This window comes from Genypterus blacodes, unplaced genomic scaffold (assembly GCF_046128005.1).
Source record: "Genypterus blacodes isolate CSIRO-AG114 ecotype Tasmania unplaced genomic scaffold, CSIRO-AGI_Gbla_v1 ptg000112l_1, whole genome shotgun sequence".
In the NCBI taxonomy this organism is placed as follows: Eukaryota; Metazoa; Chordata; class Actinopteri; order Ophidiiformes; family Ophidiidae; genus Genypterus; species Genypterus blacodes.
In genome coordinates, this window is record NW_027466916.1 from 2078165 (window position 1) to 2095807 (window position 17643).

Below are 17643 nucleotides of genomic sequence, written 5' to 3' on the forward strand. Positions count from 1 at the left end.
AACATACACACATCATGTAATACACTACACAGTATTGCACTCTAGAGTTGGAGCAGAGAGATGTGACTGAGGCGCTGAGGATTGTGTGTTACAGCAAATGTCCACTAGATGGTGCTGTTTCTATTTATATGATCACCTTTGTCTTCTCTTTAGAACGGCGTATTGTTTTCCATTGGTTCTGTTATATATAGATTGATTACAAATATTGATTGATTTCCAAACTTTGATTGATTGCCACATGCACAGGAGATATAAATAAACATTTCTTAGTCATAAAAACAGATAACAGTAGTATCCACTCAGTCATATTAACGTTTTAGAATGTTGTATTTGACTTTTTATTTCATCTCCATCCCCATGTGTGCTGTCTGACCTGATTGAACGGAGGACTCTGTGTTCTGCTGCTCAGTTGAAGTTAACATGTTGTCAGCCTGAGGCAGTAACAGTTAAGGGTACTTTCTTTGTTTTCTCACATTATATCAGCCGTCACCAAGTCTTGTTCTCTAAATGTCACACAACAAATTAATTTGAGCAGAAACACTTTGGCTCAACCGGAGGCGTTTTAATTGAGTCGAGAGTGTAAATCAATTTATTGAAGAAGGCCGATCTAATTGAAAAGAAATGTCTATTAAAAGATTAGTGAGGTTTATTGTCTCCGGTCTTTGTCATCAGCCAATCCAGCACGTGTTTTAATTTCTTTAATGTAATCATTTCTGATGTAATTGGTGCTTGGGAGCCTCACAGGTTTTCCAATTAAATGTTTGCTTTTGGGCACTGACAATATAATCTCACACACTGACAAGAAAGTGTTGTCCAGGCTGTGGTGTGTATCTCTCTATATTCTTATTGTGAAGGTAGTTTGTGTCCTACATAATTTATATTAATTTACTCCAGCTATGTAGTTCCTTTAATTGTCTGTTCACATTGAGCCCAAAGCATTGAAATAAGTCGTCGTGTGTGTGTGTGTGTGTGTGTGTGTGTGTGTGTGTGTGTGTGTGTGTGTGTGTGTGTGTGTGTGTGTGTGTGTGTGTGTGTGTGTGTGTTGCCGATCAGCACACTCTGAGTTGGTGCCTGGAAGAAAGAGTCAACGGCTTTGTGGAATTTTGCTTTGGTGGCACAACTGTGATATGAGGTCACCTCGGGCGCTCGTCATGAGGCCAGAATGCATTGTGGCTGTTTTTTAAGACATGGCAGTTGTTTCGCATCCGCAGCGGCCACACAATGAATGCAGGCCTTAGAAAGTTGACTTGAATTGGCTTCGGTTAACAATGTGGACGGCATAGTTTGGGGGACATTTACCAGCCGGCTGCTGGACGTGGATTAGAGGCACCTTAGGGCCCCCGGCGCTGGGCCACTGTGTGTTCAGGGGGAGAGGGAGATGTTTGCTGCTGAAGTGCAACATTTCCCCTACTGGGTATTCTTTCTAAACCCATTCAAAAGCCATCTTCGGAATTACTCATGGTTGCTCAAAACCAGAGAGAGAGGTTTAATTTCATTTCAAGAGGACGATACCGAGGTGTTCAAAGTAAATATGAACCTGCCATTCTGGGGAAATGTATGAAATTACATTCAAAATAAAGGGAAATTAGAACAGTCCTCATTTTTTAAAGAAAGAGTTACAATGATTGGTTTATAGATGGGTTGATGTATGAATTTCATCCTAGTTCAGAGGTTTATTATGGGACATGACTGTGGAGTGTGTCCCTGAAATGATCCTCATTGTGATTCAAAGCCTATTCGTCATAGTTACTACAGAAGAAAACCAAAACACATCTTTCGTATGATAACTTAGTGCATCTTTATTTTCAATAACCATTCCAGCACAATATCTAAAATAGCAGAAAATGATTGTACTTTACACGACCCGAGGCCAAACCTTTATACATGATAATAAACCCATGGCATCCTCTTCAAACATGCACATTCGCTCCAGTTTATAGTTAGAACATAATTACAGAACATTATCCATTAGCAGCACATGTACATTTACACAACACACACACACACACACTCACACACACACACACACACACACCCACACACTCACACACACACACACACACACACAGATACGTGAGGTTAAATTTAATTGAAAGCAAACTAACTCTGACAGTAATTGCAAAAGAAAAAGAAAGAGATCATCTAAATGGGGCTTTTCTATGGAATAAACCTTATATGAAAAGAATGACTACATCTTTCTATCTAAAGGCCCTCAGGCAGACTATATAGTGAACACTTAACAACAGAATAAACCATTAAAGAATTAAAATGTTACAATAACCAAGTAGGGGAACAAACAGCATTTCAGACTTGATTTGACTTTTAAATTTGTGTGTGTGTTTGTATATATTTACAAAATGAATAATTATCCAACATCTACACTTCACCTCACTACAATTCACTAATAGAAATGTGGAAATAACACTACAGAGTGACTAACTTCATACACCTTCCTTCACTTCTATACGGTCTTTCTGCCTATAAATAGGACGAAGCCTTGAACTCCTCTGGGACATCGCTGTCCAGCTTGCAGATCACCTTGTATATGGCCTTTTTCCACGTGGGGTCGGAATCTTTGGCTTCGGAAAGGGCGTTATAGAACTCGTGCAAGGTGATCTCGGCAACCTCCAGGAATCGGTCGGGAACCTGGAAGGAGGGGGAGAGAACGCGGAGGAGCCGGGTGAGAGCTGCATCCTGAAGGTTTACACTCTTTAGTTTATGGAGACCTGCGCCATGATGAAAGGAAGCTCATCTCTTTGTTCTCTGCACGCACGCAATCAACGCAACCATACAAGCATTAAGTTTTTATTAGAGGTCTCTTTCATTAGACCGCTTTGTTTTTCTTCATTCTTGAATTAAATATTGGAGAAAGTCAGCTTTCTTCACTGGAATTCCACCCACAGCTTCAACCAGCAGAGTACAGATTCTATAAGAGTGCAAACCAGAGGTTGGACTTCAGAGGTGTTAAGCTTGAGCTCATTTGAGGCACAAGTCAGGGCAGGAATCTGTCTAAAGTCATTACTACGTCGGGGTCAATCGGAGCGTATTAACAAGTGAAGTCTAGATGCAAAGGATGATGGGAGATGATGGGAGGACATGTTTCCCACCCATTGGCCAGTTTGCACAACAGTTGTTGGCATAAGTTATTTTTCTTTCCCCTCATCTCCCGATAGAAACATCCCTGGGAAAGGAATGTCTTCGTCCCAAGGTAAAGAAAACGGTCCCGTCCCTTTCCCACCAAAGGCCCTTCTCCCTCGGAATTCATAGCGTCTTTCTCAGCATTCCGCATCAGTAGCAATCTGAGTCTCGCTCAGGCGTGCCGGCCCTCTAATCCTGAGTTGTTTTAGCAGGATTCTGCGGCTTCCTCTTCCCACAGTTTGATAAAGCGTCACTCTGGAGTTTGGATAATGGCTGCAAAGGCTGACTGACCAGTACACAGGTGCAGTGTGACACACAGGTCAGCGCGGGGACATAATGGAGCTGGAGCTCTGACTTACCTCAGCATGCTGGTAACTACCGTGACTACTCTGACACATTAATGACTACTCAGCACTTTAAAATGTTCCATAAACAACAGATTATCAGGCTGACGAGGATCAGATCGTCAAAACAAACAATTAGAAGTCTACAGAAAGTGAAATAAAGTCACATCAATGCTGAATAAGAGGAAGAATAGACATCTGAGAAACTGAGTGAGGAAGGATTGAGGAAGAGGACTCACGTGGAAGTCATTGGCTTTGTTGTAGTGCATGTTCAGCGCCCTGAACAGCTCCGAGTCTCTGCTCACTGTGATGTCTTTGACGTTGCTAACACGGTCGGCGAGGGCCTGGCGGGCAAACTTCTCCATCTGGATGTAGTAGAACTCCCGGAAGTTGCTGAACCACTTGATCAGCTGAGAGGTGATGCAGCGATTGAACTGAAGAAAGGAGAGAAAGAGGGGAAAAGTGCTTCATTTGATTACAAGGTAGCATAGGGGGAGAAGTGCTCAAAGGGACAAGCAGCTACCCAACTGAAGTGTCCTTGAGCAAGACAAAGAGTCCCTCGTAGCTGTTCTGTAAATAGGTTTTTACTTTGGGGCTAAATGAAATCGTCTCAGTCTGTCACTCCACTCAACATTAATTGCACTGATCCTTTCCCACCAGTGTTCAGGGGGAACTAGCAGCGTTCGGGGGCTTTGTGTTTCTAAACTCAGTCTTGACATTAGTCTTGTTATTCTATCTCGTCATCCAGAAAGGCAGGAAAAAAAATGCCTAAGGGCTGGGCAGGCATCAAAGACGCTTCTTCTCTGTGGTGTGACGGGTGAGAGCGCGGCGGCGTAAGGACAGAAGGAAGCTTCCCTCTCACTGAGTCGGGCTGATAGGATGGAATCAGACACTGGGATTAGCCGGCCTTTTGTTCCCTGCCACTTCCCACCGCAGGATTGTAAGCAAGGAGGAGACGTTCGCAGGCTGCAGCGACCCCAGGGGTCAGAGCAGATTGAGAGGGTCTATAGGGGCCCATATTGGTCCAGAGGGGGGGGTGGGAGGGGAAGAGCTATAGGTTGAGAGATGAGAGCTGATGAAGAAACAGGTGTGTGGAGAAAACAAGGCAGGGTGAGAGATGCAGAAGTGAGGGGTGAAGAGAAGGAAGCAGATGTGTAGGAAACTATAGGGAACAGATGTAGGGACAGGAGAGGAGGCAAGGAGGCATGGCTCTCACTATAGATGATTATTAATGGAGTGATTGATATTTGTACTCACATGATGTTTGCCATTCATGCCGTAGACCAGTAAAGGTGTTGTTCAATAGATTTTTGTTTGTTTAAATTGTAAGTGAAGTGTTGGATTATAACTGATTAATGGTGACAGCCTGACAAAGAAGAGGCAACAGAAAAAGGCGTCAGGACAAGAGACCGGAGGCCAAAACACACAGGATGTTGTGGTTAGGCACTGGCACTCTGCTGCGGCACAAGTCTAATGCCGACTCTGTGTTGACTCTCAATAGCAGTGCCTTGCCTACAGAGTCCTTTGTCAACTCCATTTGCTGACTGGAGTGGCTTTTTTTCACAGAGAGAATGCCCCGTGTATCTCCCTCTGCCCCCAGGACATACTAGCAGCTCAGTGGCTTTGTTATCGTAAACCCTCTGCCTCTTTGTTTCTCTCCTCCGACACACTGCTGATTCTGTCCCCGCCGCGCTCTGACAAGTCAACGTTGGATAAACACAGAAAACAACGCCCGCAGTTTGCGCCGTTGTTTGGTGTGATGTTGTGCGTTACCTTGACGTCGGGGAAGAAGGTTTTCAGCACGTTGGAGCTGGGGTAGCGCGTGTAGAAGAACATGAGCTTGGCCTTCTTCAGATGGTTGGGGGTGAGGCCCTCCTGGATGTTCACGTTCACGTTAAGGGCAGCAGAATGTGACAGTTGTGCAAAGTGATAGCAGGGGCAGAGTATTGTGTTGCCTCAATCTTAGGGCCAAATTGGATTTGGCCGAAGAACAGCTGGGCTTTAACCGCAGAGTCAATAATGACCCCAACATGTGCTTATTGGCAAAACAGTATTACAAACTAGATTAGGGATTTTTAATTAGAGACTCAAGCACTTCATGGCTGACAGTTAAGACTGCTTGTTTTGAGATGTTTTGGGAAAAGGAGCTGTAATGAAGTTGATTAGTCGGCGCCATATGTTGCACTTTATTCTAACTCACATAAATCTTTGCCAAATCTTGTTTTGTATTTGTGAAATAATTCAAACGGTCGACATCAAACTAAATCAAATTTCTTTACAGTGATGATTAATAATACATATAAAAATAAATAATCACATGAATAATAATAAATGCAATTCCTTCTCGGGCTTGTTGCCGGCGGCGATGAAGATGCCGGGGCAGTATTCCCTGTGTAGTCCACCTCCACGCCTTAGGTCATATTATTACTTATCAGTTCAGGCTGCGCTACACATTTATTAGGGACCCCTACCTTTGAAATAAGGAAGTTGCCGATGAAACATTGATGCCGTATTGTTCAAAGAGAGGCAGAGAGTCTTTGCACTGTAAAGATAAAGCGAATCCTGACAGGCGCCACATAGCATTCCTCCTCCTCCTCCTCCCCCGCCCCCGACGCCCTGCGACACGGCAACAACACTGACTGACACGCACCTAACCCAGTATTCACAGTTATTGTTCATGTGATGAGTTTAATAGCAAGAAATAACTTTAATTTACTACAGCGGGCTGACGGCCGCGTCGCTTCTACATATTACTTCACTCCCTGTCATTGATGAATCCACTCTCAGCTCCTATAGGGCCCGATAATGCCGGGCTGTATTCTCTGTGTAGTACCTTTGACAGACATATCCAACAACAAATGCTCAAGACAAGAGCTCAAGTGTTGTGGTTGCGAGGCACTTGTGGTTTCCACCAGCACTCAGATGTGACCTTTTAGATGCACCCCTATCACTCTGATGATAGAGAAATAGATCCTGCACCTTTTCAAGTCTGAAAAAACGCCGCTTCCTGAAACAGAGACCGATGCTTTCTCTGCCTTTGAAAAATCGGCTTTTGTTCCTGGCAATTCTTATCAAAGCCTTGTATTCCTTTTTATTTGTCTTTTTCTGGACTTAAAGTCATTACTCCGCTCAGATTAAAGAAGACGCCATAATTTTCTGTGGGGTTAGCGAGATCAAAGACAATATTCTCCTTGAAGTTTGTTGCTTGGTGCTGCCCATGCGGCTGTGAACCTCAACCTGCCGTGTTCAAATGGAAGATCTGAAATATGGAGTTTGCGTAAGACGACAAAGTGTCGGGGTAAATAAACCCTGTTGCTTTCGACTATTTCAGCATAAAACAATCCCATTACAATTCAACATCAAGGGAGTTATTCTGATTTATGTTTTGCAAGCTGATAATGTCAACATTTTAGGTAAATAAAAAGGTAAATAGATTTGATTAGCTGGAATTTAGATTATTTTATACAGTAAAAAAAGGGTTAAATTGTTCCTTATTAAACAGCTTTACAGATAAGACCAACTGTTTTACCTTTAGATTTAGATCAGACAGTTCTCTCTAATAATGAAAGGATATGTTGAGGGACATGTAGGGGTTTCGCTCGGCCATGCTCTGCAGCTCGCCGCACTCCATCTTCACGTGGGGCAGACACAGGTTGTCGGGGCGAGGGTGGTGGCCCAAGTGGGTGGAAGTCACCTTGGATCTCATGGCCATGGCGTCCCAGGGCAAGTCCACCGCGTCCGGGGAGGTCCTGTCCATCGTCGCCGGTAGGCAAGGGAGGCCGGCGAAGTTGGAGTGGGGCCCGTATTTGAGCAGGTGCTCCAGGATCTGGCTGTCGTGCAGAGGGGTGCTGTAGCTGAACTGAAATGGTGTCTGGTGAACTGGATAGGGCCTCTTCACCGCTGGGGGGACCGAGCTCAGAGGGGGGACGGGCGGCTTGCGGACCACCAGCGACAGCGCCTCAGTCTGGTCCTGAAGGCTTTGGGTCTCGGTGCTTTCGTAGAACTCCAAAGGCCGCGGTTTCCCTGCGGCCTCCTCAACCTGAGCCTGTTCCTGGGTGGATCCTGCCTGCTGGCTCTTCCTGTCTGAGCCGACGTTGATCTGCATCTCTGGAGACAGACACCTGTGCTGCTGAGGGGACAGATCCAGGCCAGAGGAGGAGACCCTCTTGAACACCTTATCCACACATTCATTCACAGCCCTGGAGAGCTCCTGCTTCAGGAGTTCGTGCAAGTTGGGACTCTCTCTTTGGTGCGCCATGTAAACCTTCATCCTGTCCTTACACTCTGCAGGCAGCTGGTTTTGTTTCCTCTCAAAATCATCTTCAGTGCCTGTGAAGCTGGACTCCACTGTGTTTTCTGCCTGTTCTGGATCTTCCTGGTTGTAAACTTGAAAGAATTTTTCCTGTAGCTGGCGCAGGAGCCTCTGCATGCTGTGGAGCTGCTCCTTCAGTTTGTGACACTCCTCGTCCTTGCTGGTGCAGATATCACTGCTGGCTCCAGGGTTCCTGTTTGCTGGGCTGCCAACGCTGTGGTTCTGATGCTGAGGCAGCCTCTGTTTACGTTTGTTCTCCCGGTACACTTCTCTGGCCTCCCTGATCTCTCTGGCATCCGCCTCAGACCTCTCACTGTCCCCGTGTGGCTTGCTGTTAGGAGAGCCCGCCATGACCCTGATGATGTTCTCGACTCTGGCTCTCTTGGCCTGCAGATGGTCAGACAACGGATGGTCCATCTCCAGGCTGGCCCCTGTTGAGATGTGTCCACTGGGTGAGGCAGCTTCTGCCGTGCTGTCCTTTGAAGACACACTGCATTGGTCTTCCTGGCCGGAGTCAGCAGCAGTGGCGCTGGAAAGGTAGAAGGGATTTTCTTCCAGTGCCCTCTTGTTGTGGATGGTCTTCCGGAGGAGTTGGGAAATGATGGATCCGCTGGAGTACGAGGCCAGAGGATCCTCATACATGCTTCTACGGAAGCAAGGTAACATGAGGTCAGATTTGCTGTCCTCTCGGCAGGCCTCACTGGAGTTGTGCATGATCTGGTCAGGCAGACTGAGGTTCACACTCAGTGAGAGAACTGGTGAAGTGCTTTGGCTGTGGACAATGCAGAATCAAATCTGAAAAGTCAGTAAATGCAGCACACAGTTAAGTTCTGAAACAAAGTGAACATGTTTAGGGTAAATGAAATTAGGTCCTAAACTTTTCTCACTCGTCTATTGCACCATAACACGATTTCCATCATTAGCTTTCTACATTTACGACAATAGTGTGTAGATAACATTGATTGGGAAAATTATCAAATAAAAGTAATAGATACATCCTTCTCACTAAAGCTTAGAAATAACATTTGTGGATTTAAAATCATTGTTTCACCAAACAGAATAGTTATTATATATTCATAGAAAAATCAAAGACCTCTGTATTGTTTCCAAGATCCTCAGATCTAAAAAGAAGAAATGTTTCGATCCTCAGCAACAAAAGAGCTCATTCTTATTCTTTCATCTTGTGTTATTTGTTGACGGTGAAAGACATAAAACAATCAATGACAAGTTACATTTATACATCTAATGGAGACAATAAACCTGGATAAGAAACGGATGTGTAGAGATTACTAAATAATATGAGTATAATAATAATCTTCATGTTTTATAGTTTTCAGATGAATAGTCAAAATTATCTTCAGCGACTATTAGATTTGATAATCAATATTTAAAATGTTGATTTCAATTCTACAGTCAGTGTTTACTTGCTTTATCATTTGACCATAATTACATTGTCACTGCCTTTAAGTTTATACAACAATTGTTAGGCAATGACAGAAGCTGAATTGGATGCAAGTACAATGTTATCAACAATTAAAAAACAGATTTCTATATTTGGCAGTGGGTTCTTGTTTAGTTATTTACACTATTTATGAAGATGGCCTCTCAGTAAGAATCAGCTCAGGCAAATCTGCCTAATCTGTTTCTAAAAGACAAACAGGCAACAAACTAGGCAGCAATTTCATCTACATCTTTCCACATTAATTTTTCTTTTGGCGTTTTAAATGACGGATGGAGAAACAATGAAAGGAAAAAAAATCTAAAGACGGACATAATTTATAAATGAAACCAGTTTGGGGGAAGATGTTTTCTCTTTCATCGCGTGATCTAATCGGAATATATATATAAATTGAATAAAAAAATCAGCAATAAAAAACTTGAGAACTCAGCTGAAAACTCTTCCAACTTTTTGTGACGTTAAATCTCGTGTCAGCTCTGCCAAATAAAGTCCCCGCAGTGATGAAGTGTGTGTGTGTGTGTGTGTGTGTGTGAGCCGCTGGTGATGCTCCTCTTACCTGTTGCGCCGGGACGAGCTGCACATCTGACGGCCCCGCGCGGAGAGTGAACACACCGGAGGAGGAGAGGCGCGAGCGGTCAGCAGCACGGCACAGCAGCACAGCGCGAGCGGAGCGGAGCGGGGCGGGGCGGGGCGTGGCTCGGGAGAGATGGCCGCGGGCACATGAGACTCATGAGTGTCAGAGGGAGGAGGAGAGAGGCTGGACGGCTGGGTGCTGCTGCTGCTGCAGTGATGCTGCTGCTGCTGACTGAGGGGCCAATTTGTGATTTCAGTAAACACTCGCGTAGAATGTTGCTGAATGTGGCAGCGCCGTCCTCTTTGTACACCTTATATGGGCCTAATTAGGCATTCATTCATAAGGCTGCCCAGGCTTGCTGTCCTTACAACAGGGGAGTTTAGGGTACCAGCACCTGGCTCAGGAGAACTTTATTTATTATTATTATTATTATTATTAGTCAATGTCATCTTAAACACACTGTTTAAGGTGATTCACTTGCTTTTCGTACATTTCCTAGGCCAGAAGAGCTCATTGATTTCATTATAGGACAACTTGTTTGTGCTGAACATAAACACCACACACTAATTCATGGCTTTAACTGTGTGTGTGTGTGTGTGTGTGTGTGTGTGTGTGTGTGTGTGTGTGTGTGTGTGTGTGTGTGTGTTTATTACCTCTCCTCTTCCATATATAAGTACAGTGCAGTGTTTGTGTGGTATATGTACCCAAACCAACTCCAATTCTGCAATACTGGAGTAATTTTAAACAGTTTCAATAAAAGTCTATCTAATTGTGATTACAGAGGATATCTTATCTTATTGTATTTTCCATCTTGGGGGGCGCCAGAGTTACATATTTACATAGTGACATTTAAACACATCATGAGGGATGAGCCCCTTAACTGTGGCCCTGAGTGTCAGAGCTAAATATGAATATTATCATCATATTGATACTGATTATAGTTCATAAGATTCATATTAATATACAAGGCATAATTTAGTAATGCATAGATGTGATGAATTTGGAATTTTGTAACTTAGTTAACCTGTTAGTTTTGATGACGTAAGTCGTTTTGGAGCGCGACAATGTTTGAGGTGACACCGTTTTTTGACCGTGTGCTTGTCATTGCAATTTTTCTGATTAAACATTTAAAGGGAAGTTTTCTCACCTCGTCGGTTGCGTGTGTTTGCTTCATATTCGCTTCATATTCGCCAAAAAGCGATACATTTCCGGTGAAGAGGAAACAAACAGATCCGCTGAACTTGGTTCATTCCGCTCCGCTTCCTGAGCGCTGCGCATGCGTAGACTGTACCCGGTGCTCCTGGAGCTTTCCTCCCGCTGACAGGCTGCTGTCACACGGACAACATGTTATCCCATTCCCGGTGTCTCACCAGGAATTTTAGTCGTTCCCTCTCTGCGCTCCGCCAGGTAAGCGGCACATGAGGCGTTGTTATCCGGTGTCACCGACGCGGTTTACCCGCTGCCTGCCCCACTTTGTCACGCCTAGCATTAGCCAGCTAGCTGCTTGAGGCCGCGGGCAGGCCGTGACACCAAAGCCAAGGACAGAATGACACTTTCCTCCACACTGGCTGCTGTATGGCGCGACAAAGTGGAAAATGACTTGCACTCTTTGTGTTTTAATGTTATTATTATTTGCTAAGTAAATGCCGCCGCTCCATGTTGATATACTATTTATATCAGGTTGTCTGCTTGTATTTAGCGTTAGCAGAGTGGGCTAGCGAGAACAAGCTAGCCCCTAAAGTTGAAGTAAGCTGAGCTGCTTTGGTTTGAGGAAGCTTGTGTCTGAGGTCATAGAGAGGAGAAGTCAAACAGATGGAATGTATCAAAGAGCCGTGATTCAAAGGCGTTGCTTTGACCTGTAGAGTCGAACCTTTAGTTAGTTAGCAGGATATGAACTAAATGTCAAAGTCAAGGCATGTTATCAGATTAACTCTGAATCTTAATGCAGCCGGGGCATCAGATGCAGAGCTCACAGATCATTTTGCTGATTTGTGCTAAACTGCTCCAGTCGCTCCAGATTAGCAGACAGTGTTATTGATCAAAGGTCACAAGCCTAGAACGTGCAGTGACCTTTGATCAGAGCTTTGTCCTCTGGAGTCTCTGTTTGTCTTTATTATTGTAAATGTTTGTTCAGTTGTCCAGATTTAAACTGACAGTGTTTTGCATTGTTTGTTTGTTTGTCTGTCCTGACAGGGGAATAATGTATTAGGTCGGCGTGCTGCTGCAGGTATGTGTGCACCCTGTTCTCACACACACACACGTGTTTACTTGAAAATATTCCTGCTGGTAGAAGTCATTGACATGTTTGTCCTGTCCTTGTCCCTCAGCTCTAACAAGCAGCCACTCTGTCCCCCTTAACAACACTGTGTAAGTACAACAAACACCACAATAACTATAGAAACCTAATCTGTTTGTACTCAGATTTGTATTTGTAGCTTCCTGGATGACAGATATTAAATATTTTGTCGCGCTCTTATATGTGTGATATTTTATCTCCAGAAAATGTGATCCCCGCTCCAGCATCTTCCAGATCCACTACTTCAGGACCTCTATAGCCCACAGTACGTACGAGCCCTCTGCTCCTTTATGTGTGTTCTTATATGAGCTGGGGCTGATGGGCTCTTTGTCTTTGTTCTCCAGGGGATGAAGTTATCACAGTCAAGACTCCTGCGTTTGCAGAGTCTGTCACAGAGGGGGACGTCAGGTGGGAGAAAGGTAACAAACTCCGTCCATAGACTTCTAGCGAGTCCAGCCTCGCCAAGTACGACTCAAAAGTTTTATGTCTTTGTGCTGAAACGTGCTTCTCTCTCGTCTCACAGCTGTTGGAGACACGGTGTCAGAAGATGAAGTGGTGTGTGAAATCGAGACTGACAAGGTATAAATAACATCCTGTCCTACTCTGAAAAACATCAGAAAACAAGTAACTTTTAAAGTGTTTTTGCACAGCCAGTTAAAGCTAAAATCCAGTTTCTGTTAGTGCAAATTCTGTCAGGACTGTTCTAGAACCTCCTCTTAGAGAGCTTGGACTGGATGAGGAAGGTGGTGGAAGTCCTTCGAGGCTGAAAAAAATAAACTTGAAACTTTAACTTTAATAATTAATCGTAATAAACTGACTTGTACACGTCTTTGATATGAATGGTTTCCTGTTTCCCTGTCAGACCTCTGTGCAGGTTCCCTCTCCTGCTGCTGGAGTGATCGAGGAGCTTCTGATCCCAGATGGAGAAAGAGTGGAGGGAGGAACTCCTCTCTTCAAGCTGAGGAAAGGAGGTCCGTACCTTCACAGATCAATCAGCCGGGTCACAAGAAATCAATTTAACACAAATAATTTAAATTAGAAAATCACATTCATGTCAGATTGTCAGAATTATGTCTTATTGAAATTAATTGGGATTTGTGGATTAGTGGTATTTATTCTCCCTCTTAAGTAAGAGCCCCATATACCCAGGGTATAAACATGTCCGTCCTAACTGTTGACCTTTGACCTTTCCCGGTGTCTTAAGCCGGAGCTCCCAAAGCTGCAGAGGCTCCTAAAGTGGAGGCTCCAGCTGCCGCGGCCCCTCCGCCTCCTTCTGCCGCCCCTCCCCCTCCCCCCTCAGCCGCCGGCCCAATTCCCAGCACCATGCCCCCTGTGCCGCCTGTGCCCACACATGCTCTGGACGCCAAACCAGGTTAGTCTCCGTGGGGGACAGACGGCCGCTGACATGCGAGACGCGCTGGGGTTTGGGATCTGTGAGCTTGACCTCCAGCCTGCACGAGTCATCTGCAAGCCGTTCTGCTGGAACGAATGCAAAGTTATGAGAAACTAACATGCTTCTTCACCTCTGTTTCGTAGTTTCAGCCATCAAGCCCACCGCTGCTCCAGCTGCACCCGCCGCCCCGGCAGAGGGCGGAGCTAAAGGGGCCAGGACGGAGAGCAGGGTAAGCTGAGGGATGTTTGAGGAAATCTGAGCATTAAACAGTTTGGTTCATAGTTAGGAGAGGAGGAAAAAAGCACTTAAATGAATCCTGACATAAAAACAAACAAACCTTATGAATGATTGAGTTTGTAATCATGTTCATGTCTTTCTTTGGTTCTGTTTTTTCGAAAAAAGGTGAAGATGAACCGCATGAGGCTGAGAATTGCTCAGAGACTGAAGGAAGCCCAGGACACCTGCGCCATGTTGACGACATTTAATGAGGTCGACATGAGGTAGGAAACACAAACTTAGCTGACCTACATTATTAAACCGGCCACACTATTTCAGCTATTAAACCATTACTGATGCATCGAGTGGCTGTGGGTAGAACCCACACACACACACACACACACACACACACACACACACACACACACACACACACACACACACACACACACACACACACACACACACACACACACACACACACACACACACACACACACACACACACACACACACACACACACACACACACACACACACACAGAGAAGGAAGAAGTGTTGGTTTGAGAAATACAAGTGTGCTCTAATATTTTTACTAAGTATTAAACATGTACTCTTTTACACAACACACACACAACACACACACACACGCACACACATTATACTGTGGATGGGTTATTGTGTTAAAAGTCAAGACAACACTTCAGCCCAAATGGTTATAGATTAGAATCTGCCAATAGGAAAAGCTTTCTGAAACCCGATCGCCTCTTAAACACTGGAATGTAAATATTTGGTGGTAATGCCATCAAAACCGAAGATAAGAATTGTTAAAACAGGTTTTATTAATTTACAAGGAAATGTTATTGTCTGCCCTCGCCCCCTGTGCAGGAGAGGACACTTTGAGGATTCCTCTCCCCCCCGCAAATGTGCGGTGTCGGCTTTCAGCTATTCAGGGTTTTCTGCGCGTCCTAATTGAATTGACATTGACGGTCTGGAGGAAGACTTCCCAGGCCGGGGCTCATCTGGAGCCGAAGGAGCCGGCCAGAGCAGGAGGCCGGAGCATCTGCGGGGGCCCACAGAGACCTGCGCTCCTGAGTGGGAGAGCGGCCTCAACCGATATGGGCTTTTATGACAAGCCCAACAAGATTTACAGGCCCTAGAAAGTGAAGATTTTTATCGCTTCTTCTCTCCTTTCTCGGAGAGTCCGCGTCTTGGGAGGGGCTAATGACGTTAGCGGAGAAACCCTAGAGCTTCAACCGGGTTAGAGACAGGAAAACAAACAATTAAAAAGAGAGATACAAGAGAAAAATGAGCAATGGGGAAACGATTAGCAGAAAGCATGTCAACAGCTTGAATTCACTCAAATCTCTAACGGCTCGCTTCTTTCCATAAAAGTGACTTGGCAGAATGATAATAATAATAATAATAATAATTTCATATCTGTAACCTGCATCTTACTGAAAATAGTTGATATTTGAATTCTGAACATTTAACTGTCCCTATGAGAAATGTCCTCTTTTAACCCAAACCTACTTCATGTTGTGCTGCTGCCTTCGTCACACGGCAACAAACCAGTAACCATGAAAACCTCAAGTATGAAACTGCATCTATCAGACTCATGGGAACAGAACTCCTCTGCTCATAGTGTCGCTCCTCACTGCAGCAGTGTCGTCTACTGACCAGTGAATGTCTGTGATTGATTCTTTGGTTGAGACCACTTGAAGATGAAATGTACTTATTTCATTATGATGCAGTAGTTCTGTGTTTTGCATGAACATAAATGTAAACCTGCCAGCCGCCCTCTTGGTCTTTTAGTTTGAAAGACTGATGCAGTTTCCTTTTATTAACTGGTGTGTGTTTGCGTTGTTCTCTTCTCCCTGGTTTCTCGCAGCAACATCACAGAGATGAGGAAGGCTTACAAAGACGCCTTCCTGAAGAAGCACAACATCAAGCTGGGCTTCATGTCTGCGTTTGTGAAGGCTGCAGCTTACGCTCTGACCGACCAACCTGCTGTCAACGGCGGTACGTCAATAACCTTAAACAACTGAGAAGCCTCAGCCTGCGGGCGCACTTCTGTGCAAGTCTGAAGTCTTGAAATGTGTGTGTGTGTGTGTCTGGGGTGAAGTTTTTTTCTTTCAGAATGTTCCATTGCCTAACCTCAAAGCCAATCTTTGACTTATTTACTCTCTACCACCCGATCTGCTTCCTCTGACCACACTGAAGCAGACTTGGTTTTTTAAATAGTCTGTGGGTTTCACCTTCCACTGCCTGCAACACGCATGCAACACGCTTACAAGAAAGCCATCTTGGTGGTGGCAGCAATGATTAAAGTATCGGCCGGTTCATCTGTGTTCATGTTGGATTAATATGTGTATCTGTGATCTTTGTGTCTGTAGTGATTGATGACACCACCAAAGAGATCGTGTACAGGGACTATGTGGACATCAGCGTGGCCGTCGCCACACCAAAGGTACGAGTGAGCTGATGTGTGTGCGTGTTTGTTGTTAAATAGGCCGTTTGTCTGCGATGTAATGGCATCAGATTCAGTCATGTGACCTCTCTCTCTCTCTCTCTCTCCCTCCTTCTCTCTCTCTCCCTCCCTCTCTCTCTCAGGGTCTGGTGGTTCCTGTAATACGAAGCGTAGAGGGAATGAATTTTGCCGACATTGAGAAGGCCATCAACTTGTTGGGAGAAAAGGTAACGTGTTATCATGAAATCATAGTAATTCACGTTAGCCACTCTCTGTTGTATTCTTCTTAAATGTGTGATGAGTCATACATGTGTGTGTGTCTTGCAGGCCCGTAAGAACGAGCTGGCTGTGGAGGACATGGACGGAGGAACCTTCACCATCAGCAACGGCGGCGTGTTTGGCTCCATGTTTGGCACGCCCATCATTAACCCCCCACAGTCTGCCATCTTAGGCATGCACGGCATCTTTGACCGGCCGGTCGCTGTCAATGGAAAGGTTTGTGTTCGTAGTAACCAGGATGTTCTGCTGTCAAACTCACGGTTATCAGATCAAAGTAAAGTTCAACACATTCACACTGCCGGCCTCTCGCTCAGGTGGAGATCCGTCCCATGATGTACGTCGCCCTGACGTACGACCACCGCCTGATCGACGGCAGAGAGGCCGTCACTTTCCTGCGGAAGATCAAGTCGGTAGTGGAGGACCCCAGGGTGCTGCTCCTGGACATGTGAACTCTCGGACCTCCGGCCGCCGCCAAACACACCCACACACCCGACACACAACCGCCGCTGTACTCTTCCTGACTGACATCCCCATACCTGCAACTGATGTGAATTTATGTTGGTTAAATTAGAGAGATTAAAGGGAGAGATTAGGGGAGGGATGGAGGTGTGTGAGACTCCGTGCTGCTGTGGAGAGTGTGTGTGTGTCTGGAAGGAAGCTTTCAGTGGTGCTGGTCTCTTGATCAAAAAGGATATTCTGTAACTCATACGCCATTTTCTACACATAGATCCATAGGTTTCATCATATTGTGGGAGAAAGTAAAGATACACTGCATCTAGAGTTTAGTTGTTTTGGGGAGAGGAGCAGCGGTGACATGTTGGGGCTGTAAACAAACAAACACTATCTTAATGTCCAAAGTGAGGGAATGCTCAGAGGATTGTGCCGTCTGTTACACAGGCCAGAGGGGAAATCTCTTTGTGCTGTGGAAGAAAAACTATTTAAGAAAAGAAAAAAACGTTTTAAAAGAATAAACCTGAGCTGCATAACTAAGCTGTCGTCTCCTTTCTGCTGTCTGACTCTCACTCCTTAATGAATCCAGCCGTTACGTCAATCTCAGAATGACGTAATGCCTCTCAGCTCCTGATCCAAGCATGAGTCATACAAGGATGCTTTGACTTTGTTCACTATCATATGATGAGATGAAATATGAGCAAGAAGTTTG

General features: G+C 45.0%; 2 protein-coding genes across 2 annotated transcripts; one reads left to right on the forward strand and one right to left on the reverse strand.

Moving 5' to 3' along the window:
* Nucleotides 1-1793: 1793 nt before the first annotated feature.
* prox2 (prospero homeobox 2) lies at nt 1794-11007 on the reverse strand. The gene is made up of 5 exons (XM_076161629.1): nt 9810-11007; nt 7057-8566; nt 5256-5363; nt 3722-3916; nt 1794-2646 (listed from the first exon to the last, which is right to left on the reverse strand). Exons 1-5 carry the CDS (start codon nt 9833-9835, stop codon nt 2479-2481), a joined length of 2007 nt encoding a protein of 668 aa, XP_076017744.1. The 5' UTR covers nt 9836-11007; the 3' UTR covers nt 1794-2478.
* Nucleotides 11008-11090: 83 nt separating this feature from the next.
* dlst (dihydrolipoamide S-succinyltransferase) lies at nt 11091-17467 on the forward strand. Its single transcript, XM_076161628.1, has 15 exons — nt 11091-11234; nt 12021-12054; nt 12155-12194; nt 12327-12388; nt 12468-12542; nt 12647-12702; nt 12986-13094; nt 13328-13495; nt 13660-13745; nt 13919-14016; nt 15624-15754; nt 16129-16202; nt 16346-16429; nt 16530-16697; nt 16796-17467. The coding sequence occupies exons 1-15, from the start codon at nt 11172-11174 to the stop codon at nt 16928-16930; spliced, it is 1383 nt and encodes a 460-aa protein (XP_076017743.1). The 5' UTR covers nt 11091-11171; the 3' UTR covers nt 16931-17467.
* Nucleotides 17468-17643: the final 176 nt, after the last annotated feature.